This window comes from Cygnus olor, chromosome Z (assembly GCF_009769625.2).
Source record: "Cygnus olor isolate bCygOlo1 chromosome Z, bCygOlo1.pri.v2, whole genome shotgun sequence".
Classification (NCBI taxonomy): Eukaryota; Metazoa; Chordata; class Aves; order Anseriformes; family Anatidae; genus Cygnus; species Cygnus olor.
The window spans coordinates 42,110,308-42,136,591 of NC_049198.1; the positions used below are offsets into that span (position 1 = coordinate 42,110,308).

Below are 26,284 nucleotides of genomic sequence, written 5' to 3' on the forward strand. Positions count from 1 at the left end.
GCGTTAGACCCTCTCCCAGAACATCAGGGGTTTTCCTGCTGGCCATGAAGTCACAGATACCCGTTCCTCTTTCAGTGTAAATTGTGTGCATGGCCCTCAGTTCCAGGGTCAAACGCATTTTCTTCCTTAAGTTAGGATTAGCTTTTCCCAGAGGAGTCCGACTCCTCAAATGATTTGCCATCTTGCTCTATTACTGGTATAGTCTCACCATAGGCAAATCGTGCCAGTTGGTATTAAACTAAGTGTAGCACAACACAGCAGTCTCCAACCCTCTGAATTTTTTTTTACTAAAGTGATTTAAAACCTGATAAAAGGTTTTAAAACAGCTGACAGAAGGCCACTCCAAGTTTTGCTTGTCCTAGAGCTTCAGTTTGTTACAGAAAAAAGCACGCTTCCAGGCACATTTTACCACTGAGCCTTTCTTTCCTCAGCCACGTTCGTTCCATTTCCACATTGGACTTGACCCCGCGCAGCACCGGAGCGCTGGGACACCCACCAGCTGGTCAGTGCTGCCCTCACCATCGGTTGGCAGAACGAGGGCTGTTGTGAAGTAATGCTTTGCACTGCAACCAAGCAGTGATTTCAAGCAGAAATCAATCCTGATCAAAGTGCAAGGAGATGTTCCTCATCCAGGGCTGTTCTTAGTTGATACAATAGCTCTTGCAGACTATACGGCCTACTGCAGCACGGTTTGTACTAAACTAGCCCAACCGCTACCCACTTTAGGTTAGCTGAGGTTTACCAGTTAGACTAATAATCATCTGTGGTATTTTCTGAAAATACCTAACAGACAAATAATACTACAAACTCCTATAAAATAATCATTTGAATTTATCAAAAGCTCTTACTTAAGCAGAGGAAATGTTAACAGAGAATGGCTGTTTCTTCGTCTTTTTTTGGTACAGATGACAGCGGTAACAGCATTCATTTGCTGGTACTGGAAGTATCAAAATGGAAAATACCCCGAAACAGGACAACATGCATGTGTGTCTGCAGTGAGATATGCAGAATACAACTTACGCACAATGCATGGACAAGTGAAAATGACACAGAAAAGTCCTTACACCTCCTTAGGCTGCCACGTTTGTAAACAATGTCCTTTCTTTCCTCTTTGTTTTTATCTTTCCTATTTTCTTCCATCTTTGCTTTTATTTCATCTTTCTATAATCATCTGTACAGCTTTTCTTCATTAACTCATGATCCTATCAAAGTACTTATTGCAGAAGTTCAGTTTAATTCCCAACTCTGACTAGACATCTCCAGATTGATATTTTTTCCATAGGTAGTTGATTTAAACAAGTGCAGTCAGCTAAATTGGCTTAAAATAAAACAAAAAAGAGTTCACAGCAACTACAGATTATTTTGCATCAAAATGAAAATACCGGCTGAATTCAAGTTGAACCAAATTAAGAATATCAGCAGAAGGTCCTGACCCAGTTTAGCTGAACTCACTCTAACGTTCTACCTGAAGTTAGAGATAAAATTTTGAATTTAGACAAGTTCTCATGTGGTCTAAGTACAGTAAAGTTTACATGCAAGAGCTTCAAGGTTTTGCTATAAACTAGACATAATATTCAATACATTTCTGAATATTAAAACCAAAACATAACACAAATACCTTGATAATCAGTTTTTAATGAATAAGGGAAGAGAAAGAGCATACATCTCGACTCCTGTGGGACCTTTACAAAAATACACACGTATTAAGCTTCCCATTCCTGATTTGCTGGAACAAAGGCTAGGGTTCTTTGTTTAGATGCAGTTAAAGACGTTAAATAAAAGCTGCATGCTGAAGTGTTACCAGATAGACAACGATTATCTTTTGCTGCTGATATGGTGCTCCCTGCATGGATACGCTGCTGCCTTTAGTACAGCAAACCACGAGCAAAATGCGTTGTTAGAGCTGAATCAGAGGGCAACATCCTTGTCAGCTCATCAGCCATTCCAACAAATAAAACGCTGTTGTCTCACTTCCAGTTGGATTTATCTTTACTCTCTGGAAGACACTAAAGATTTTCATAAAAGTAGCATTACACAGGAACAGAGCTCTGAGCTTCTGAACTGTGACTGCTAGTTCTTAGCAAAAAGTACACATACAAAGTCTAGGAAAAAAAGCATTCCTCTGTTTTATTCTCCTGAGTAGTTAACAGGCATTTTCCAATTGTACTGTACTACCAAAGCCCCATCCATACTTATTTTTGTTGTTTTGATTCACAATCTTTTCGGGTATCTAAAATTTTGTAGCCATACATGTCAGAAATTTTATTTCTCCATCTCTACTCTGTATATATCCTGTGCTATGATCTTTCCACTAGGCTCTTGGTCTCCGTAATCTGTATTTTGTGGAGCTTTTCTTTGAGCAAAGACACCTCAGTCCCCCCCACTTCAGATTTTTTTTTTTTTTAATTCATTAGTATTCCTAAGTTCAGTATGGGAAACTTCTCTGTGTTACTGTTTTAACCACCTACCTCAAAGGTAGCACAGAACCTATGCAGTGTAAGCATGTTCAGTAAATAGGAGCCTTTTAGTTTTTGTACTTCTGGCTTTGTCACCTTACCTTCACTTAAGAGATTCTGATGATACTTTCTTTTTAAAATGCACAGGGTGGTTGTTTGTTTTCCCTTTCTTTCAAAGCAACTAGGACAAGCAAAATATTGTTGAAGATTTGTACAGGAAATCAGAAGTTTGTCTATCAGTAAATTATGTACACTCAATCTAAAATGACGCATTATGGGAAAGAAATAGCAAGAGAACTGCTGACTTTTCATAAGAAGGCATAGTGGGAGTATCTCTCTTGAAACAGGTTGCAACAACTATGAAAAGCAGCTTTGTCTTCATGAACATTCAGTTTTTACAAAGGTAAAAGAAACAAGATATGGGAAAATTGAATGTTTTTGTCCAGGTATTATACAAAACTTTTAGGAGCAAGAGCAACAGAGTAGAGAACTATTCAGCTGATTAAATAATTTGTGTAATTTATGCAGATCCCCAAGGGGCAAACACAGAGAATCAAGATGAGTTGCATTGAACAATGAAAACTATATTCAGCTTTGCCCCCATTAGAAATGTGTGTTTTTAGCACTTAAAAACAAAATTAACTTTTTTTTGAATGAACATGCACCTTTAGAATACATTTTATATTTCTTTTTTAAAAAAAAATCCTTCTGTTGTTAATCAACAAGTATTATACAAGCAAATTCTCATTTATGTCAAACACAGTACAGGAAACACAGGTTAGTTCCACAAGGCTGGAGGGGGGATGTGGAGCAGGGATTACTGATAGTCCTAGAAGGCAAGGAGAAAAAAAAATCTGTAAAATACAAACAGAGGAGTAAATTAAAACTTACAGGAATACTAATGTACAGCATAGCTGGTAGCCAGTCTTTTGGGTTTTGTCTTCTAGACATCTGAAGCAATACAGCTTTGAATTCTTATCTCTACATATAATTTAACAATTTAGAAACACCTGGAAACTGACTGATTGGATTTTAGGAGGAGATCTATATTCTGGATTTCCTAATTTAAAATTGCTTACAAATACAAACGTGTTGGAAAAAAGTCACAAGTTAAAGTTACAGGCACCACTGTGTCGACTAAAAAGTCTGTCTTGTTCTGGTAAATATTTCCTGTGGAGCAGCAGATAATGAAAAATGCCTTCTCCTGCCAGAATCAGTTGTTGTTGGCTTTCTTTCAAACTATTAAAAATACAGGTTACTTTCATCTACGTAACAGTGTTTGATAGAATACGACAAGATGCTGCAGTTATATGTGGTCACAATGTACAGTTTTGAAAGAGTGGCATCAGACCCAGGTATCAATCCTTTCATGGGAATGTAGCATTTGGAAAATAATTTCAAAGAACTGGCAAAGGCAAGAAAAAAAAAGGACAAAAATCAGTGAAATTACAGTAAGACTTCCAGTCTTACTAAGAAATTTGAATTAATATGGGCTATAATGTCTACATTTCTACATGAGCCACAATGACTAATTTCTTAGAAAACTCTTACTCCACTGTTAGCATCTACATGGTATTGATTTTCCGAAGTCACTGCTAATTATAAAAGTAACACAAATTCATAGTACCTTCACTGATAAAGACTTTTGTCCTGTTTTCCTCTCCTACCTCCTAATGAAGTACTATCTTAACAACTACATTGCTTTGGAGATTTTTTAGTGCTTCATTGCAGTCAGTAATAAATCTTCTGTTTTTAGATCTCTTCTGGTTTTAGCTCTACAGTTATTTTTGTTTCCTCCTTCCTCTCTTCTGTGGTTCTTTCTCTCCATCTTATGCATTCTCTGCTGACTTCCCAGGTCCCAAAATCCCAACAGTGATTTTCTAATCCATTTCTAGTCAACCAACTCTTACTTCACTTCTGTAATGCTTAACATCAACAACTGTGCAAAGATGAGTAACATACCAGGATTTAGTGCTATGTTCAGTTTTGCACAAACACTTCTGTGTTTCTATAGTCATATCACTGACAGTTTATACAGGACAAAGAACATGTTAGAGATTTGTGTCTTATTCCAAGGTTTTAACTGTTTATCATTGAGTCTATTGTGAAGAACAGCACAGGGAGGTCTTCAAAGCTGTGTAGGAAAGCTCACTTCACACAGTAATTGAAGGTCACCTTCTGCATTTTATGGCAGAAACTCACATAGGACACAGTTGTCCTATACAGGGAAAGGAGACAAGGACTGCTAATTTTTACACACCTGGATTCAGCAAACAAGGAGATGCCTTTGCATGGGCTTTTTTTTTTTTTTGGGTTGGTGAAACTATGTGCATGCTAATGCATCTGTAGCTTAAGAGTCACTAAGTGAACCCTTCGAAATGGAAAAATCTATGAAAGCAAGAATTCAAACACAGAAATGCAAGAGTAAGTTTTATTGAGTGATACAAAACTAATGGCATTACAATTAAAGTTTGAGCTTTGCCAGAATACTAGTTTTCTTATTTTTCTTTTAAGTGCAACAAATCAACTATTCAGAATGCTAATCAGACTAGTAATTGTTAATTTCTCTTCAAAAACTGCATAGTTAAGCAGTTGTACAACAAATATATAAATTTCTGCAAAACCCTGAAGAAAGATTTGATGTTTTTTGCATTGAATCTAGTGGCAAAGGAGATCACCTGCACTGGTCAGATTCTAAGTGCCTTTTACCTCTTTTCCAGCTCTGTAAGAGAAGATAAACAAATGCTTAATTAATGTAGTAGACATGACATTTTCTATCTGCAGTTATTTTCTTTATTAAATTAGTGTAAATTAGCAAGAAAAAGAAGAGGAGCTGCATAAGCTATACAAATATTATGGGAAACAAACCCATCTGAACACCAAATACGGCTACATAAATGAAAACAGCTGAGGTATTTATAGGATACATAATTGAGATTTTAACATCTGGTGATAAAAAACACTCTGGTTTATTGCTTTTCTTTATTATTTTTAACCCACACATTTTTGATTCAAGTTTTTTAAAGGCTTCCTCATATTTCAGAGAAATATTCCCTAAAGACATCAAACCTGGTGTTATCAAAACCAACACAAGAAATGGAGATAAGAAGGGTTATTGTGGTCTTCCTGGAAATATTACAGTGGAGAATAATAAAAGTAGAAACAATGATCCCTGCATGGCAGACAAGACTATTTTTTTTTAAATAAGCAAATAAAAAAAAACATGAAAAAACACAGCAAGATGTGTAAAGATAAAAGCATATACTAGAGGATGTGGCAAAGAGTAACAGACGAGGTGATTTTGTGGTAATTACAAAAGCATGTAAAGGAACATGTTTTTCAGTCAATACTGTTACTCTGTTAATCCTGTTTATTACAAGTAATGATGAACTTTTCTTAATAAAAAACGTCTGTTTACAAAAAATACTAAATATTAGCAAAATACTACCTATAGTAGTAAGAACAGTGATATGAATGAATGTGACAGTAGTGGATTTACTTTAGTTTCAATTAGTGGTGTGAGCACTCAGCTTCTCCGTAAGGGGAAGGCTTCTGTGAGGCTTCTTCTGTCTATAAGGGGCTGAACTACCTATATTTGGCAACTGCTGCACAACAATTTTAAGAAACAGCTTGTTCACTTGTGGTAAAGTGACAGGGAGAAGACAAAAACAGAAAGACAAAGAATTACCTATAGAATCAATGTAATGCCAGCCAAAGAATTTACGTTATCTGAAGACATTTGTTTGCCAAAGTCTACAGGGCTACCTTAACAGTTTCAACTATATCCTATAGGCTCTCCCTGTAACTTATGCAAAAGGTCACAGCCAAAGAAAAATATAAACTGTGCCAAGCCATGCACAAGTACAAATCCTCAGTCTCATGGGATTAAATATTTGCTGTCTTCAAAAAAGTCAGAATGTTGAGCATCATATTGTTTATACTGCAGTTAACTGAAATTTACTAACATGATTTGTATTAGTGGCCAAGTTAAACAGAATATGCACAGTCAGCAAGATGCTGATCTTAGCACTCAATTTCAACACAACTTGGTGTTCATCTTCTACAAAGATTTGGCTAGAGACAGAACTCTGACACAGAATTGAGGGAAGAAGGTGTGACAAAAAAAAAACTATGAAATCTACAGTTAGTGCAATTACACAATTAGACAGTATGGGTGGAACTTCTTGCTTTTATTTACCAGCATACTTCAAGCTTTAAAGTACAAATTGTTTTTGCTACTGTGTGGTTTTTTTCCCCTACAACCTGAACTGCAAATTATTTTTTAAATTAGAAAAATTCAAGCTAACAGGTCAGCTTGGAGCATGTTACCTCACGACAGTCTCAGTTACATCAACAACAGATAAAATTACAGGTATGTAAAATAACAATACCTGGTATTTTGTTAATTCTGCCTGCAGTAGTTTCACTTTGGACCTTTCTTGCTCTAATGCAGCATGAAGTGTAGTTACCTAAAAACATACAGAATATTCATTTATAAAGTATGGTTAACATCTACAAGTTTATCAAGTCAATTTAGTTCTCCATTAGTATCATGTGGACAAACCAGTAATATGTGCTGGATTCAAGAAAAACTACCAACTACAAATAAAACATTCTTTAATGACCATTATTTCCCAAGCAACATTTACAGGTTTAACTGTATAATGCTGTTGAAAGCTATAAAGTTAGAAACTCTTCTGACTTTTGAACTCTGCATTAATTTCTTTCATAGAGCACTTAATTGGTGCAATATTATGCAGTACAGATAAGCTTACTACATCATCCTTAAAATTACCACTTGATAATAAGTTTAGACAATTTACTAAATTGATAATAATTTAGATGAGTTAAAGGCTTAGAAGAGCAGCCGTAAACTGAAACTAAGCTTAAAAATCTTGTGTGCTCTTCACAGTGGTGGCTTGCCAACAGTCATGCTTAGAAGTCATCTGCACCTCACTTGTGTTTATACAGCAGCCTTTTCCAAACAGAGACTAGAAACAAACAAAAACAAACACAACAACAACAACACAACCTCCAGACCACCACCACCAAAAAACAACGCGGAAACAACATACAGAAAAAAAGGCATCTTCTGAAGCACCCTTCAGAGCTTCTGAGCTTGGGTTACCGAAGGATGACATCCTTAAAGCACTATTGAAGGCAAAATCCTTTCAGGCATGCTGAAGTCTGCTGTCTTTCCAGAAAGAGTTTTAAGTTAATCATACCACAGATTTACATGTCATCTGACACACATTTCATTAGCCCAGCGCTACATAACATTTTTTACTTCAAGCAAGTTGTGGTTTCAGCTTCCTCCTATCATTGCCTTGAACAGCATTTTTGAAGTACATTAAGAAATCCTTGCTTACCTGTAAGGTCAATTCGTTTTTGATAATTTGTGATTCATTAACCTGTAGGAGTATTTCTGCTTTGTCTTTCACTACAGAGACAAAAAGAGATAAAGCATGAGGATTTTTCTAGATCTGCAGGTCTTCATCTACAACAGCACTGTGGCGTTTCTTTACTTCACTATTTTGTTACTTCTGAATAACTCTGCCTTCACTGAGACAACAGAAGATGTCTATCAAAAATAGATATTAGCTACCAATGCCATTAGTAGCAGCTTGAAAAATTCTGAAGGTTAAACCTCAACCTTGCACTACTTATACGACACTTAACCCTGTAAGCAAATTTTGGAGACAAAATACAGAATACTCTAACTCTGTACAAGATCAGATCTGGTAAAACCACAAAGGTGCTTGGTTTTTATATTCCATCACTATTCCACATACATAGAAAAAACATTCAGAACTTTATCTCTTTCCTTTCAAGATGAAAACATCTATACTTGGCTCAGAACTGACTTGAAGTAATAAAGTTCCAATGAGTTAACATTATGAAACATTCATAATATCATTGAGAACTACAAACAGCTTAGCTTTTTTATAAACACACTTTGCAGAAAAAAAAAAAGAAGAGATTTTTTTTAACTCAAAAACCTAACCCAGAGAGGAAGCTACATGTAAGAGCTAAATTAAGAAATTGAAAAGCAACGGCAATTTTTTTTAAGGCAATTGGTGTGCCTGGTATCACAGACCCATCCAATTACTTCATACAACATTAGGGATATTAAGGGATAACCATGCCTATCACATAAAAAGATACTATGTGCATAAATATGCACATCTGTGTATATATATTTTTTCAATCTTTGACAAAAACTCTGAATTATGTGAGCTATGAACTATCATCATTTCATGTATAATAGGGTTTAGCTGTCCCTATTCATTGTATGGCAAAATGCTTGATGTAGAGTCTTTCCAACCGTTCATAGCAGTTTGCAAATATACAAGAATTGAACATTTACCAGAATCAGGGCCACTTGAGGGTAATGAGATCAGTCCAGAACAGATCAAGTCTCTAGGAAAACAAAGTCCAACTCAAAGAATCACTCTACCTAAAACATAACTAAGCAGTTTAAATTTCAAAGAATGATCTCAAAATGCAACTGATATTTGATTATGTAGTATCAGAAATGCAGTACTGTGCGGTCCAAACCCTCTGTTTTACTGGAATTGCTGCAAATCAATAGTTTCCTAGTTCTTTCTACTCACTATGACAACTATTTTTTTTAAAGCTGCTTGGAAAGTTTTTCCAGGTTTTTAAAAAAACTTTGAAGTTTCCTGATAAAACTCTTACTTACTTTCACCTTCTTGAAGCATATTCAGAAGTTGTGCATTTCTTCCTTTTACTTCTTTATACTTTGCCTGTATGAAAGAAAATAAATTATTACCTGTATACACTATAAAAACATTCTTTAAATAACCACGAATAAAAGGTTTTCGGGTTGAAAATCATCACTGCTGCAGAGAATCTGATTTGTCTTAGATAAGTAACAACCAAAGTAATGGATACATGACAGGTGAAATGGGTGAATAACTGAAAGCCCAGAAATTAAGGCAACCACAAGCCTTAGAGGAAGTTAAAATAAGTGTTGTGTCAGTACAAGAACAAGCATTTAGAGCTGCCTGAATTATAAAGGCCTGTTGCATCAAGGGCTTTATGGTTTCTTGCCAGAAAAGCATTCAGACAGCATGCAATTATAAACGCTTTCTGGATAATATGAATAGTTTTCACATTACTTGGTGAGTAGAATAAGATCTTGCTGCTCTACAGACTATTTCATTCAGTATTTTTAGCTCGTAGTTACCATCTCTCCTTTTCAACTCTTTAGAGGTTACTACTCAAGAACTCCTTTTTTGGTATTTTTCCAATCCGATACACTTTCTTCATAAGGCAGCCTTTTCCTTAACCGGCCACCAATGTCCATTATAGCCATGTATCTTAACTGAACTTATTTTTCCTGTCATGAATCTCTGGTTCCTGTAGGCTCTTTAAAGAAAACTGCACATGAAGTTCTATTTCAAACATGCTTTTTTTTTTTTTTTTTTTTAAAGAAGCTATCACCTTCCACTCAGAATATCACCTAGTCCTCACAAATCTTACTCCCCCTAAAAAGTTGAAGCTACTGCTTACCCTCCAATGCACTGAAAACATGAAAAAAAGCTATTAGTATAGTTTGTGGAACGTCCAGTTTCTTAATGTCATAGAACCATGCACATGTGCATATACCCAGTAACTGCAGCCTAACCACAGTTTGTGTTTTTTGTTTGTTTGTTTTAAATAATAGCCCTTCCAATTCCAGTATACCAACACACTGTATCACAGCCACAAACAAACATTAACATTTACAGGAACTGGAAGGAAATGAAATGGCATTTTAACAGATGTGGTATTTTAATGTTTCAAAAACTTACACTTAAGCAAGACCTTTGATGGCCACCTAAAACTCTGGACTCCCTGGACAAGTTTATAAAATTAAACAGCTGTATCATCATCTATCATCTCACCAATATCCGTATGCATTGTCTGTACTCTGCCAAATGCAGTGAAGTGCTAACAGTGGTAAATCTGAACAGATTTATACTTCCAAAAAATAACCTGGGGATTACAACTCTAGTACACAGTGAAAACAGCTTTTAATGAAGTTTATGTCTTTATTAATACCAGTAATAGTCCTTTGAAGCATCAGAAGACTCCCAAATCAACCTGCTCAATCTACCTTAAGCAATGAATAAAAATCATAATAAAATAATTTAATTCCACGCTGCTTTACTCTTTTTGTTGCAATACCAGTTCCTCGTGGACTTTTTGCCCTTGTTGCTCTAGATACTATCCATACAGTGTTAATACTGCCTGAACACATGGAAACAACTAGAGGCATTTTTCCTAGCTATTCCGGTATATAGCGATATTGTGTAATTATTAAAGAGCAAATCTATTTTCCTGGTGTGCTTCAGTATATATTGAGCCTGACTCACTCTAGTTTTACTTGTATTTTAATAGGAGAAGAGAGAATACAGAATTTCATTCTTGCTATACCGCAGCTTTAAGGGAGTCCTCTTAAACCTTTCCAAATACTGTTCTCTTTAAAGAGGGATACTAGAGAGGTAAAGAGAGTCCACTTCAGATAGTGGACTGAATCTCTAAAGAAAAACAACAACAAAAAACCTACAACAAATAAGTAGTTACTAAATGCAAGAAAAGCTTATTTGAACTAAAAAAAAATAAATTCCATTTTACAAATTGGAAAAGACCTGAGGAAATCCAACTTCCTGCCCTAAGCAGAGCTAACTTCCAAGACAGATCAGATTGCTGAAGATCTTGCCTAGTCTTAGATTACTAATTTGATTTTTTTTTAGACAATGAACAAAATAGCAACACTAGAAAACAACTAGTAACAGATATGCCAGATACAAAGTTTATTTCTGGGTACTCTGCATTGATTCTTCTAATTATTATTAGATTCTTAATTTAGCAAAAAAGACTACTTCATGTAGTAGGAGTGGATTATTTTTGCTCTGTAAAGACAATCTCTGTCCAAGCTAAACCATCTCTACAGATTAATACATACTTTATTTCAAAATGGATAATAAGACGCAACTAAAGTTAAATTTTGTTCACTACTTTAAAGCTTTTTAAGCTACATACCTCCCACTGAGTTATTATATTTTTAAGTTGCTGAATTTCTGCATCTTTCTTTTCAAGCTCAAGCTTTAGTTGTTCTGTTCTTCCATCTTTCATAACACTTTCCTGTAAACAAGCAAGTATCATTTATTAATAACTGAGTCATGTGAATTCAGTTCTTAGGAAAGGCAACTTATTTCTCTATTATAAGCTAGATTTATTTTTTTTTTAATGGAAATTGGATCAGAATATCTTCTCAAATGCCAAAAGAATAAATAAGAAATGCAGTAATAAGTATTGGCATGTTCTGTGAGGAAAGAAGTATTTTGATCACACGTGATTTAAACACCTCTTCAGATTAATAAACGTATTAAAAAATGTGTTACAGGATTTTGTCTGTTTATTTTTGTTCGTTTCTTTGTTTAGGTTCTTTAAGATTATCCTGCTTGTAATTATCTCTATCTTCTGTCAGGTGCTCTCTTCTAATCACTGAAGTAGTTTCAAGAAACTTTTTCATTTCAGAGTGACTTCCGTTTTACATGCCTGGTTGTGCTCATGAGATGTGCAGTTATCTGCTTCATTGCAGTCAGCAAGCTGGTCTCTCCTTTTTTCTCTTTTAAGTATTTTGTGAACATCATCTTCTAGTCTGTTGAAAAATCTTCCATCATTCAATGAAGTCTGGGGAGAGCTCAGCTCCTGTCAAAGGTAAACATCATAACAGATTTCCCTTTACACAGGTTATTATTAAGCTTCATGCTTCAATGCTTCAACATGCTTCAAAAATAACTTAAGTAATGGAAGACAATATCCTGATATTATTTTGTCTTGTACATCCTGACAATATTGTGATTTCTACCTAAAGAATACGATACCAGTTGAAGAGCTAGAAATTAAAGGTCATCATTTAACTGATCATGGGATTACACGAAAGAATTAAACTAGATTTAAATACTTTTGCACTATGCCCTCACTGTTTTGTTTCACTTCACTGTTAACTGTTCTTCCCTCTAAGAGCTTTAATATTTGTGCACTGTACCACAACATAGTAACATTACAACACTTTCTTAACCTGTTTTTGTTTGTACTACTATTTTTATTTTTGAACATGCAAACTTGCAATTCGCATCAAAGTTTAAGACTATCTGAAAACTAAAGAAGCAAGAACTATCTCTAAGAAAGCCAACACTAAGTTCTCAAGTACTACACTACAGACATACATCCCTATTAAATCTGCATCTGTAAAAGTTTTCCAAATGCGGATCAGCCAGTTTGGGAATATATAGCTGTTTGTCACTACAGAGAGTGCCCAAGTAATTACTTCCTAAATATAAGAATTATTCTTATTTAGTAAGAAAATTTAGTTGAGTAAGAAAAAATTAAGACTTACCTCATGTTTTTTAGCAAGGTTATCTGAAAAGAATAGAAAAAAAGAAATGACAAGAAGTCACTGAAATCTTATATAGCTCACTATCAAAGCAAGCCATTTTGAAAAGTGGGGACAAAAAAATAGTATTGGAGTTCTTCAACATTAATCGCCTCTCAATGCCACATTAAAAAAAGTACAAAGCATTAGAAGTAAAGATTATAAAGTGCATTTTGGGTTAATCTCTATATATTTGATTTTTTTTCCCAGTTCTTTCACACTATTTAAATCAAAAGCAGCATCCCATATACATTTGCTTCAGTTAAAGTGGAAGGCAATGTTTTTGGTACATACGGCTACAACTTTTTTTTGTTTGGTATTGTTTTTAGCTTAGGCTTTTATAGCATATTTCTCACTGTATACCTGAATGCCTTCCATTGCCTCGTCTTAAGATACTAACGCTATGCTATTTATCTTTTTCTTATATTCAAATTCTCTGGAAAGAATGTGATTAATAATATTGTAAATTTAGATAGAAAACATCCTTAGAAAGAGGATGTTAGAAAACAAATAACTTTCTTCCTTTTCCAGACTCTACCTTAAACTTACTTCTTCACTAAATTTCAGAAGCTTTTCTCTATAGACAAAAATTAAAGAGTTCTAAACATGTAACCAATAACTAGTATATAAAAATTCTTTCTGTATTTGCTCATTTTAATAAAAAATGGTATTGAAGAAAGGCAAATTGACTTGCTATTATTCAAAACAGAAAAACTCAGTTGCCTGAAGAATGCGGACGTACTACATCACTCCAAAAAACACTCACAGATTAAAATAGACACAGTATTTGAGTTTACTTCCCACACCCCAGGGATACATTAAATTATGTTTTCTTTAACCTCTTCTTTTTTTCCTGCTAATTTAACTGGTCTGTTATTATATAATGAACATTTAGATTTTAGACTTTGTAGGACATATTCACTTCAACTCATTTAGTGTTTGTTCAAACACAGTATTAATGAACAGAGACAGAAGGTCATTTTGCTGTTAGCATACACACTATCAAAATTCCAAGTAGAACAGCTCACATGGTATGATAAGGCATACCTATATTACTGTCTGACTGAAAATCTTTCAGGGACACAGTGAGAGGTTTGTCTTTTCCTTGCTGGTTCTTTCTTTTCTCTTTCTTATTCACAGACTTTGACTGAGGTGAAGTACATTCATTGTTTTCATATTCCTAGAAGAATAAAGTCCCACTGGTATAATTTTCTTCAGTACCCAAATATTGTTTTACCTGAAGCTTTATAAAGGAAAAATATGGTGATGATATATTAAAGGAGACTTTGGCCTGAACAGGAATTTGCAGGCTTCAGATTGGTTTAAAGAGTGTAAGGCACACATCAGCAATTAAGCATCGGTTCTGTTTTCTGAAGTAGAGCATTGCTCTTCACTAAATCACAAATGAATGTGATACCCCCTAATACCCCCTCAATCACCTCCACAGTTTTATACAAAAACTCAGACTGAGAATATAAGGTAATCAAGTGCAAAAAAGTTAGCATTGCCTTTAAGAAAAATAAACAGGTCTACTGGACCTTCATTTTATTCTCAAAATATGCTTATCCATTCAGGAGGAGTAAGAGTAATTAGTGTGCAGCAATGCTCTAACAGCTGTCTCCTTTTGAAATCAGACAGGCTGGTACATGATATCCATTTGAACCTAAACAACACCTCCCCCCCATATCTGCATTAACATTTTTAGCAAAGTGTCACTGTCCCAGATGTTTTGTTTGATTTTAGCCCAAATAGCCTTAAGGAAGAAATGTTATATAAAAAATGGAAATTTAGTACTTTTCTTTCCATGAAAACAATGTTTTTAACCTGTACTCATGTGTACTGTTTATTGAAAGGTAATTCTCAAAAAGTCTGCACAAAATGAAAAACACTACTATGCCTGAAGATTGTCTTCACTTTCAAAAAGAACTTCTAGTACACCAGTTAAAAATTTAACTCTGGGTTTTAAGCATTGTGGTATTCTCCCTCCTTAAATAACTGAAGTATGAGTATATTTGCATAGAAGTGCATGTGTACATTTTATTTCTTCATGATGCATAATTATGGTTAAACTTGTATTTTTTGTAACATTTCATTGCCTCCTGAGTTATTGCTAAGAAGCAAGTTCCTGTTAGAAATTAAAATTTATTTAACCATACTTTTAAAGAAAACTCATCAGTATTTTGTAAGAACCACTCAGAAAATAGCAGTCTGAACCAATCTATTCCCTGACCAGCTGAGGGAAATGTATACAGCTTATCAGAAATAAAATATTTAAAACAGAGAAAAGTTGTTAGTGAAAATGCAAAAGTTTTAAACATAACTAACCGTTTAAGAGAAGTCAGTGCTTTTATCTTCTGACTCTCCAAGTGTGCCAGATTTGTTCTGAGCAAGGTCAGGATCTCTTGTTTTACTCTTCACAGGCCAATTAAAAACAAAACAAACAAACCACCCAAAATATTTTTTGATATGGTTTCTCTCAAATCCTCTATTTTTCTAAACCTCTCAAGGATCTGAGGAGTGGAGGCAAACAATGTAAACGAAAGAGCTGTACTTTTAAGAGTGATTTACTTTACTTTTAAAATTCGAGTCTCAAAAACTTCTACAGTTTTTACATTAGGATGAATCCCACAAATACCTTTTTGTGCTCTTCATATTCCAGTTTGCTCAGCAGCAATGCTTTTTCAAGATCAGCTTCAAACATTTCAGATGTCAGCTGAAGAAACAAAATTAACATTGCTTGTGACTGGTTTGTTAAAACATTAAAAAAAATAAAAAAATAAAAAAGAGAAAAAGCAGACAGAGACCACATTAAAATTTCTGTTTTGATACACGTATCAGTAGAGTAACCAGAAAGCTTCACTGATGTAAACACGACATTATTAACAACAGATAAAACTTTTTGTATTATGAGTAATAAAATAACTTGCTTTGGGAAACTGTTTGATAGATGTAAGCACACAGTGTTATAAAAAATCTTTATGGAACATGTATCCTATCTTGAAGACTTGTTTATGAGATTTATTTCAGACTAAAAATAAAAATCATTTTGAACAAAAATCAGAGGGATGCTAAGGGATTAAAAGCATCATCATCAAAAGATCATCAGAAAGTCTGTGTTCTTTCATTGCACAGAAAAGAGTAAGCACCTTTTTTTTTTTTTTTTTAAATCACTTAACAGGAGAGCAGAGCTAAGCCAACCTGAACGATTTTGAGATATTTTCCTCTTCTATTTCTGAGGAAAGAAGTGCAGCATGCAGCAAGGAGAATGGGGAGCGAAAAGTGGGGAGGAAAGGTTTTACAGAGACAGTGAGGTTTCTTCTGTTGATTTTTGTTTGCTTTCCAAACTTGTTTCTTTGTTTTCTTTCAGTACTAGAACCAGTAATTAGGAGTTTGTTAACTGACAGTAAGTTAAACCGACTGAAATTCCCCCCCAAATCAGTGAACTGCTTTTGCCCACAACTTTTGAATCCATTCTGACCATGATAGTTATCTACCAAAAATTAGGACTTTTCTATTACACAGAAAAGCTCCATATGAACATGAAAAAAAGAGAGAGTGAGGATAGGGAAAAAAATACCAAAAAGAGAACAGTTAATGTACAAAAATATGGTACGCTCATAAAAAGATGAACATAGCATTCATCACTTATTGTGTCTGTAAGCAGTAATTTAGAATCCTGTGGGCTAAATAATTATCACAAAATGGTGCTGCCATAACGTTACTATGAATATTAAAGAAATGCATTATGTGATCTCTAATACAACAATAACCCTATCATAATTAATTTACCTAGTAGCCATTCAGTTCTGGACAGGGCTGAGCATGTTCAAAGCTGTCTGTAAGCAGAACAAAGGTCACTACTTCTAAAGCACTCCACTGAGCTGCTGCTTAGACCTGACTATTCTCAAAGACAGTCATCTACCCAAAAGACTCCCAAGCACGTTCAGTCCTGCTTTGGTGCACACAGTCTTAGTTTCAGAATAGGCTCATTATTACTTAAACCTATCCAAAATCCAGAAACCACAGATTCCTTTTCTTATGTACTCATGATACACTTCTAATAACTAAGCTCTGAGTACACATAATACCCCTCATAAATAGAAATCCGTACACAAAACTTAGTGACTCTCTTCAAAGCTTTGCTGAAGAAAGACTAGTATCATCCATCGTATTTACAAAATAGCTCTATAGTTTGGACAAACTTAACTTTTGATGTCCTCTAGGCAAAATCTTATAGAAGGAAACTGTCACACAGTATGGCAATTTGAAAGGTAAATATGCCAGGAGGAACTCTTCGTGTATTGGGAGCTGCTCTTTGTGGAAGTTCATCCCTTTCTACAGCATCCACAGCAGGGAGCCACTGTTTCTCATCTGGTGCTGAGTATCACCCTCCCTTACTGTACACCATTCAACATTTACCTCTTCATCAATACTGTATTATTGGACAAGGGAAACTGTGGAAGTGAGAGAGTAGGATTTCATGCCTTCTGAATGTGAACAGTTTGAGTCCATACCTCTTCTCTCAGATAAACATGTGCAAGTTGCAATTTGAACCTTCCTGTTAATCGGTTTCTCCAATTCAGAGATGTTTTTATTAAATCTGATGATACTGTCAGTATAATTTTTACCCCCACCAAAATCAAACAAACAAAAAAAACAGAAATCAAAAGTTAATAACACTAACCAACATTTGAGGCAAGCTTTTGAGATGCACATGATATAACCAAACTGAAGTCCTCACCATTTTCACTTGTGTCTTTTTTTCCCCATCATGCAAGAAAAACAAAGCCGATTCAATGCCTGACAGTGCTGTAATTTAGCAGTGGCAGCTACAAGCAGTGAAATAATGTAACAATTTTAAAAGGAAATTATTGATTATGCATATTTTATTAAGAATATCCTAAGATACCCACTTGATGTTATATATTTTGTACTATGGCAAACATTTTCATTGTTGTTCTAAGACAGGAATCACAAGTGACAATTTCTTTTCCCATCCATCAGATTTTAATATTCACATTTTAAGAGTTTCTGGGTAAAGTAAGAAATTCAAAGTAGTTCTGGACATTTTTGGCACTTTGAGGTCTAGAACCTGATGTTTTAAATCATATATGAACCAAAAAACTTCACCGTAACCTCTATGGCTGTCTGAGAAACCTGTAGTGTATGAGTTCTATCAGTAAATTGAAACAATTATTTTGTGTTTACACTGCAATTTAACAGTGATTATGCCAATGTCATCTATTTCTCTAAACATTTACTGTAACAAAATTAAATTTATCATGGAATTTGTTGGAAAAATACTGATGGTCCACAGTGTACCTCCATTCCTTACACTCGGTCCATTGTAACCAGAGAAAGCTGTTCGAAATATAGCTGTGCTACGGAACAGCCTATTTTTCAGTCTCAGAGTTGTGACAGAATTTGGCTATTTCTTTTCCTTAAAAAATGAGACAAATGTCTTTAGGACTTTAACAACTGTATGTCACTATAATAGTAATCGGTCTAAAGTTATTTTTAAAACAAAAGAATCCCAAGGCAACTTCACAGTAGTATAGCCTATGTCAGTAAGATCAAAACGAATAAGAACTTATTTTTTATAATTGAGTTTACTTTGTCTGACCATTTCACCATCCAATAATAAGACAAGATTCTCCTTTTTACCTGAAATAATTGCTTAATAGCATGCAGAATACAAAAATTTTAGCTACTGGACAAAGCAAACCTGCACCTTAAAAGTAATTCTGAAGCTAATTAGCTCTGGAAATTTTCAAAAAGGATTATTAGGTCATTACTCCACTGCTAGGACAATCATCCAGAAGCCTGCAAAGGTAAGAACTTGGATATATTCTGTTTAAGGAAGAACCTATATCAAAGCATTAGCAACATATAAAAACCAAGGGCAGCATCCAACTGTCAATCTTTTGTCAATATAGCTTTCTATATTTTCTATTAACTACAATGGGAAGCAGTTCAATACAATCTTTTTTGGTGAGATATAAGTTGAAAATCTCTAAATGAAAATATCATCCTACCAGCTGCCAGCATAGGAGTTCATTAGTTTCATGAAATACTTTTTAATTCCAGTCAGTGTCACTTATTTGCAGTTAGCCTTGAAAAAGTTCATGCAAAGTTAACTACTCTGAAGGACGTAACAAGACAGGAAAGTCAAAAGACAGCTAAACACAGTAAGCTGTACCTGCTCATCTCTTTGTCTCCACTCTTGCCAGTTTTCTTCCTGAGAGTCCTTCTGCATCGTAGTATGCAGTTTTTGTTCTTGCTGAGATAGACTGCCTCCATGGGAAGATTTCTGAGGAATCTTTTTAAAAGCAAGGTTTCTGAGCTGAAAAACAGTTATGTTTCATATTAATCAATATGCTAACAAGTACACAAAAACAGCCTTAACAGACTAACAGAAGTATTTATACACATGCAAACAGACATATACATGTTTTACTCTACAGTTTGGGCTATATTTTTGTTTAATTGGATATGGTACGTACCATAACAGAATTTCTCATATATCTTAATAGTGCATTAGAAACAGCAGTAATATAACAAAATAAATATATCGTTCCTGCTGAAAATACTCTGAACAAACCTGAATAGGTAGCGGTGTCCTACAGTTTTCATGTTCTGTCAGACATTACTGTTTGCTTACACCTGAACTAAATTAAACATAATACCAACAAAACTGTGGTATACTGTTTTGGCATGGGTGAACAGAAGAACAAGATGTTCAGGTAGAAAAAAGAATAATGTAGATAGTCCTTATAGTTCGCAACAGGTCATATTTTACGAACCTGCAATAAGAATTACCTTTAATTGCTGCACCATATGGATACAATACTGCCACATTTAAAATACCTCACATAATTAGAAAATGTGATTGTGATGACTTGCAAATTTTGCAACTCCTAGACATTCACTGCTAAAGCATAAGCATTAACTGACACTGATTATTTCACTGAGTGAAAACGAAGGCATGAAAACAATCTAGTATCAATTTATCAACAGGGACTTCCTTAACATATGCTTTACCCTACTCTATAGCCTGGGCTACATCTGTGTTTAGTCAGATAAGGTACACACTAGCTTGTAAAATAGGGAATATCCTACTTTCACATAAAGAAGTAATTTTAAAACAAAAGAAAAAAAAATGTAACCTGTGATTAAGTAGTTCTTCTTTCATAGGGAAAACAAAAAACAATGACTTTTCAGGGACAGCAAAAACTATTTATGAGATAACAACCTTACTCACTACTGAAAATACAATCCCTTTACCTCATTGGCCTCACTCTGCTGCTGTTCTCTCTTTCTTCTCCTTTTCTCTCTTTTCTTCACATTTGTAGATCTACTCCCTGGAGCTAGAGATTTACCAGCACGTCGGCCACTTCTGCCTTTTCCAGGCTCTGAATCAGTATCACTTTCCAGTTGTAGTAAGGCAAAACGAGATGCAGTGGTAGGGACTGAACTGATTATAGCAGATTCCATTGCCATGTCTGAAATTCTACTGAGCTGGCTTCTTTTAATTATCAGCTTCCTGGGAAAGTAGCACAGAAGTTAGAATGAAAACATTGTTTAATCAAACAAGCAATAATTCATATCATTTAACCGCAGAAGTTTTGGCTCAAAAAGCATAGGACAGGGCTGGAATTGGGGGAATGAGGGAGAAAGAAAAAAAATACAGTATCGTTTATTTATATTTTAACTGACTATACTGTATTATCTTAGGTATCTAAAGAAGAATTACATAAAAAAAAAAATCTACCAAACACATTTTAGGCTAATACATTGGCTCTTGAGAGATTTAGTGCAAAAAAGAAGGCTCTAAAAGAAGCTGGTCTTCATGTTCTGGGGGGAAAAAGACAATAGAATAGAATAGAATAATTTAGTGCTTAGAAACTGTTTCAGATGCCATCCCCGGAGCCTGAAAAACACAATTTAAAAATGAAGTAGATACTACGCATATGCAAGCTCCAGTTTGGGGTACGCAGCCTTTAAACTTCTTGTAAAAGAAGAGATATTTTGTTCCCAAGCCATTGGAGATTCAACAAGCAGTTTTCTCCACAGGAAGGTGAGCCCAGCATTTCAGCTGGTACTGTCCTCAAACATCAAGTTCACCTGTTCTTACAGCAAAACACAGAGGATATGCTGGGGGGAGGCAGAACTAAGTAACACTTAAACCTTCTGTTGTCGCCTGTAGCTAAAAGCAACACATACGTACGTCCCTGTGACACCATTCTAAAGATTGAATCATTTACCTAGCATAAAAGCTAAATCCTGGGTATATCCATGTTTGTCAAACTGCAGTTTTCCGTGCAGAGTTTAGTCAATTAGCAGAGTATTGAAAGTGATGATATCCATCTCTGATTATAAATTCCATAAAAAACACGTCTAGATATGTTGATGTATTATGACAGAGGTGTAGTGAGATAATACATACTTTTTGAAATTGCTGTTCAAAAGGAATCTTTATAGTTTGAAACAAGTTGCTTAGTTATCTGCTTAGATAGCCTACAAATCTGTTGCTTGTTAACTACTATTACAAAAAAAACGTAAGGCTCTGCAGAAGTTTCAACAGGCTCTTTTTACCCCTTAACTCCAGAATTTCCCAAATCCAAAATTCTGTAGGTGCTCCATATATACTCCGACATGTCAACATGCAACAATAGCATGGCAGAGACCGTTACCCAAAATAATTATTTAAAAGGAATATGTCATTTCACTTTTCAGAGATGAAAGAACCATGCTCTATTCCTAAGTTTACAGAAGAAAAAAGGTTACAGTAAAGAGCATTCTTGTCATACAAAGTTACTCTACTCCATTTCTTTCAAAAAAGAGAAAATGAAGCTGGTCATCGAGTTGTGAATCTACTTGATGCTGATGTTCAAATTATCTGATCAGACCACAACTACATATCTAGAAAAAATAGGTCAATCACACCTAAAACATCATAAGTAATTCATATTTGTCACTCTTTCAATGACAGAACAACAAGGTAAGTTTGGATTTTTGTGCAGACAAGTCTGTGTATGTATGCACACGTGTGCATACAATTACAAATATTTTAATGCTAAATAACTATATAGCTAACCAGCTTAGGAAATTAGTTAAAGATGAGAGACTTTGTGCTCTTACTAGCTGGACATGCAATAAGTTGAAACTTGAAGCTCAGAGAAAAGATTACAGGTGCATCTTTACAGCAAGAAAAAGCACCAGAGAAAAGTGCTCGATCATGTCACACAAGAACTTACGATACTGGACGTTGCTCTAAAGCAGACAACACTACAAGTTTGCAGACTCTCTGCTGCGCTTGGCGTAAGAAAAAAGTGAACTATACTATGACTCTTTCTTCAGTAAAAGCTTGGAATTTCTTGTCTCTCTCTCTCTACTAACTGTGGTGTACTTTATATTTCATGTAAACAGTTCAATGGCACAACGCAGTCTTTATTAACAGTGGCTAATGGTGCCAAATACTTCTTTTTGCACATACAATCTGAAAACAATCACACGTAGCTGAACCTCTACACAGCTGTGTAATGTGGCTGCGAACTCCCTTCTCCTTCATCTATAAATACTCCAATACATTAAGTATACCTTTGCTGTCTTACTGTAGTTGGCATGCAATTAAGAGCCCAGCTGCCAAGTACATTTAACAAGTACTACCCATGGAATTCTGCTGTTCCAATTCACCAAAATACTATAGTGACAACATGATATCAATTTACAAAACCTTATTCCTGAATTACATGTTTATACAGAATAATAATAATAGTAATAATAATAAAAAGGATAGTAATGAGTTTATAAAGTGAACTGCAAATACATGAGATTGAAGGTTATTTTCTAGTTGAGTCTCAGATAGTTGTTAACATTGCTAATTCAGTTAGTAGGACATTTCAATACTATTGATATCACAGCAGGATCAAATTATCCCACTTGTGCAACACCTAAAGATGGATCCAGTGATTCACCGAGGCCTACCACCATGTCAGGCTTCGTATTTTAACACCACACCTACAATTCTGACAGACACATTTTATTAAGTACCTAACACTTCAGTTTCAAAGTTTGGCTCCCATTCCCCCTCCCCAAAAAAGCAACGGACTGATACCTCAAAAGCTTTCGGCCAATTAGAGGTGCTTGCTAGCCTCCTTTCAGAAGCTGGTGTAGTTCCCTCTACCCTGGGAATTATAAGCAGTGTTATTCTGTATTGCTACAGAAATAACCAGTCGTAGAAAATTAAAAACACACTGGCATAATTGAGCTTGAGGCTGTGCTTACGGAAACTTTTTGATCACAGAAAGAAAGCGTTCAAACACCACAAAGAGTTTCATAATTCCACAGATCAAACTATGACCTGAAACATCATTTCAACTTCTACAGTAGTTTTCAGGTAAGAGCTTTGAAGTCTGGTAAAATGTTGTGAGTAGGTAACAGCCTGTTGCCCAAAGCCTATTTATCTAAATGCAAGACAATTCCTCTCCCTACCATACACAGGCTACAGGAAAAATCCGCAAGAAGGTAAAAGGAAGCAAAGCCTGCTGGCAAATATTTGAAGTTGTTTCCATTTGTGTTATGTATTAGCAATAGCCATAGTCTTCAGAGAAGACCTTCTCTAATGTGTCAAGGAAGTAACTAACCCTTCATTCCAATGTTACAAAAAGATCCCTCAATAAGCAAAGTTGCAACATCATAATGGCATGGATTGACAGCTCCAATAAATGACCCAGTTTCAAAACTTTCTGCTCTGCATATCACTAGCAGGCTGTTAGTGCAACTCTCCATGCAGTCTGCTCCAAACAATAAGAGTTGTGAACACAGCTCATGAAGCCAAAAGTACCTATTACTCAGATTCATGCATCACCAACATAAGATGAGCATTATACACATGTACGATATAATTTTAAGGCAACATTATAGCAATTGTTATTTCTAGCAACTAGCAATTTCTTTTGTTGTTTTTTTTTAGTGCTTTACTCATTTGTAGGTCATACTTTTCTACAAACCATGTCAGCATACGTGAATGGATTATGTTAGATTTTTATATTAAAACAACAGATTATACCACATCGGTCCCATTAATGACATGTAACACTGCTTTAACACGTCTGATGCAGCAATTTGTAAGCACACACAGCTTACTCCACCTTAAATACTTGATAAACAGAGACATTTAGAAAGCTAAACTGTGAAATGACTGAAATGAAAAGGTGTATTTCTAGCTTCAGTTCCCTAAAGTGTACTAAGTACTTCTCAGAAACATAGGACAATGCCCTGAAGAGCTTCAGTCTAGTTTTAGACATGATGTAACAAAGATTACTGTGATAAAAGTAACATAGCCAGTGTTTCAGTAACGTCGAAGCCCTTTTCTGTGTTACTCACCTTAACCCACACTGCAGGTCAAACAGCTCTACTGTAAGCACTGCTGTAAGCCCCCAAAACACATATTAAGAGGAGTGTAATGCACACCCAGAAACTTAGTTTGAGCATCAGCAGCTTCCTGGCCTGTGTACAGCTTTGTATACGTGCATGAATTTGCATTTAACTGGCAAGTGTTCAAACACCACTAAGAAATGAACAGCACACCACAATTTAGGAGACTCTAGGCTGACGTTAGTAGCAGACTTTCAAGCATCTGTGGAAAAACCACATAGCTTTAAATACGGTGATCTACTATTTCAAGGAAAACACGCTGAAGAGCCCAAAAATACAACCCATTTCCTCTTGAACCACTTCCATCTTCAAATAAACTGCTAATAAAGCCACAGATTTCCAAAAACTTTTGAAAATACCATCTTCCCACACACCATCTCCTTGTTTCTATTACTAACGTGCTTATTTGCCATCATCTATAATCGATACACGTGCTTAGCTAACGCCTGAAGTATTGACTGATCTCAGCACTCGCTGGTAAACCTGAAACAACACCAAGATACACAATACATTCATAACTGAAGGCGCACGTCTATCCTCTGCTGGCACCGACCAACCTTCGCACTGTCTGCGTGCGACAGTATTGATCTTTGGCTGTTTGTACACTTACCATGGCAAGCCCAATCTACTATTCCTTATCAGTGCATTTACAAGAAGCTTTGATCCACCCAGCGGGACCAGATTTCTCCCTTTTAATAACCTCTGTTTTTTTTCAAGCCATCTGATCAAAAGCTATGAAGCTGCGTTAAAATGCTCTAAATCCTTAAAACTACTTAAGACCAAGCCATCAGCTTGTCTCCAAGTTCCACGAGCAGCTCTACAGCCACACGCACCCTGCCTCAGAAACCCGCTTCAAACCGCAGCACTGGCGCACGCAGCAGCAGCGAGCACATGGCAAGCAATGATCCCGGCAGTTAAAAGGGTGAACGGGTTGTGAGTGAATTCACTGGAATAAATAATGTGTTTTTTTGAGGAAAAGCTGTTTAAGTTCAGCGTTAAAATGTAAAAGCCACCGGGCAGCCTGCCTTCAGTTTGTTCGCAGGACGCTGCGAACCCCCCTTGAAGCCCTTTTCTTGCCCTCCCACCCCTAAAAAATATATATATATATATATATATATATATATATTATTTATATATATATATATATAAAAATTAAAGGAAATTAATTAAGTTCGCAGCTGTTGCCTGCCGGAGTTTCCAAGCTCACGCCCGACCTCCTGCGCCTGACCGCCGCGGCAGGAGCCGACCAACACCCGCCGGCGGCGGCAGCACGCGTGAGAGAACTGAGGCAGCCGAGCAGCGCCGCGGTGACGGGGCAGCAAGTCCCGAGGAAACTCCGAGCGCTCCTCGCGGCCGGGAGCTTTTCATTCACCTCTCCCCAGGGCAGGGGCACGGCGGCTCCGCGCAGGGCAGGGCAGGGCAGGGCAGGTGGGCGGCCGGCGGGACGCTCGCTGCGGCGGGGCCGCCAGGGACGGCGGGGCCGTCAGGGACGGCGGTTCAACCGCAGCCCCAACGGCCCGTGGCGGGCGGCTCGGCTCTAACGGTCCGCGGCGCCGGGGAACGGCCGCGGCCGGGCTCGCGCCGCCTGAGGTGGAAGGCGGCGGGGGGGGTATGGCGAGGGGTAGAGGCGGGGCGCCGCCGGGTTTGTTTATTCCGCCCGGCCGGGCGGTACGGGGTCCGGCCGGGATCAAAAATCACCGCGGGCCGCCGCCGGAGAGCCGCCGCCCGCCTGCCCGGCCGCCCTACGTGCAGCGCGGGAGCGCCGCCATGTCGCGGGTCGAGGCGGGCTACGGCCGCCGGCCTCGTTTGTTGTGTGATTACGGAACGCTGCATAAAAATGAAACAGTGAACAAACGTAAAAATGTTTTCTGTGTTATCCTTGGTAAAAAATAGTGCTAGAAGCGCATGAAATGTGTATTTGCTGAAGTGAAGCACCACA

At 36.4% G+C, this 26,284-nt stretch overlaps 1 protein-coding gene across 4 annotated transcripts; it reads right to left on the reverse strand.

Annotated features, from left to right (window-relative positions):
- Positions 1-4,873: 4,873 nt before the first annotated feature.
- On the reverse strand, positions 4,874-26,083 carry GKAP1 (G kinase anchoring protein 1). 4 transcript variants are annotated; one of them, XM_040541502.1, is made up of 12 exons: positions 25,718-26,083; positions 20,191-20,449; positions 19,106-19,249; positions 15,542-15,619; positions 13,954-14,086; positions 12,871-12,893; positions 12,027-12,179; positions 11,508-11,609; positions 9,160-9,223; positions 7,826-7,896; positions 6,848-6,925; positions 4,874-5,178 (listed from the first exon to the last, which is right to left on the reverse strand). In XM_040541502.1, the coding sequence occupies exons 2-12, from the start codon at positions 20,404-20,406 to the stop codon at positions 5,131-5,133; spliced, it is 1,110 nt and encodes a 369-aa protein (XP_040397436.1). In that variant the 5' UTR covers positions 20,407-20,449; positions 25,718-26,083; the 3' UTR covers positions 4,874-5,130. The 4 variants fall into 4 exon arrangements, with proteins under 4 accessions (XP_040397436.1, XP_040397438.1, XP_040397440.1 ...); XM_040541504.1 differs by lacking the exon at positions 25,718-26,083 and adding an exon at positions 25,560-25,676; XM_040541506.1 differs by lacking the exon at positions 25,718-26,083 and adding an exon at positions 25,179-25,386.
- Positions 26,084-26,284: the final 201 nt, after the last annotated feature.

Excerpts from the sequence above, each read along its gene's own strand:
- GKAP1 (XM_040541502.1), bottom strand. The coding sequence starts at position 20,406 with ATGGCAATGGAATCTGCTATAATCAGTTCAGTCCCTACCACTGCATCT. Across the intron at positions 7,897-9,159 it reads TATGCTTCAAGAAGGTGAAA|TGAAAGACAAAGCAGAAATA; the intron begins GTAAGTAAGAGT and ends TTGTCTCTGTAG. Across the intron at positions 5,179-6,847 it reads CAGAATTAACAAAATACCAG|AGCTGGAAAAGAGGTAAAAG; the intron begins GTATTGTTATTT and ends CTTCTCTTACAG.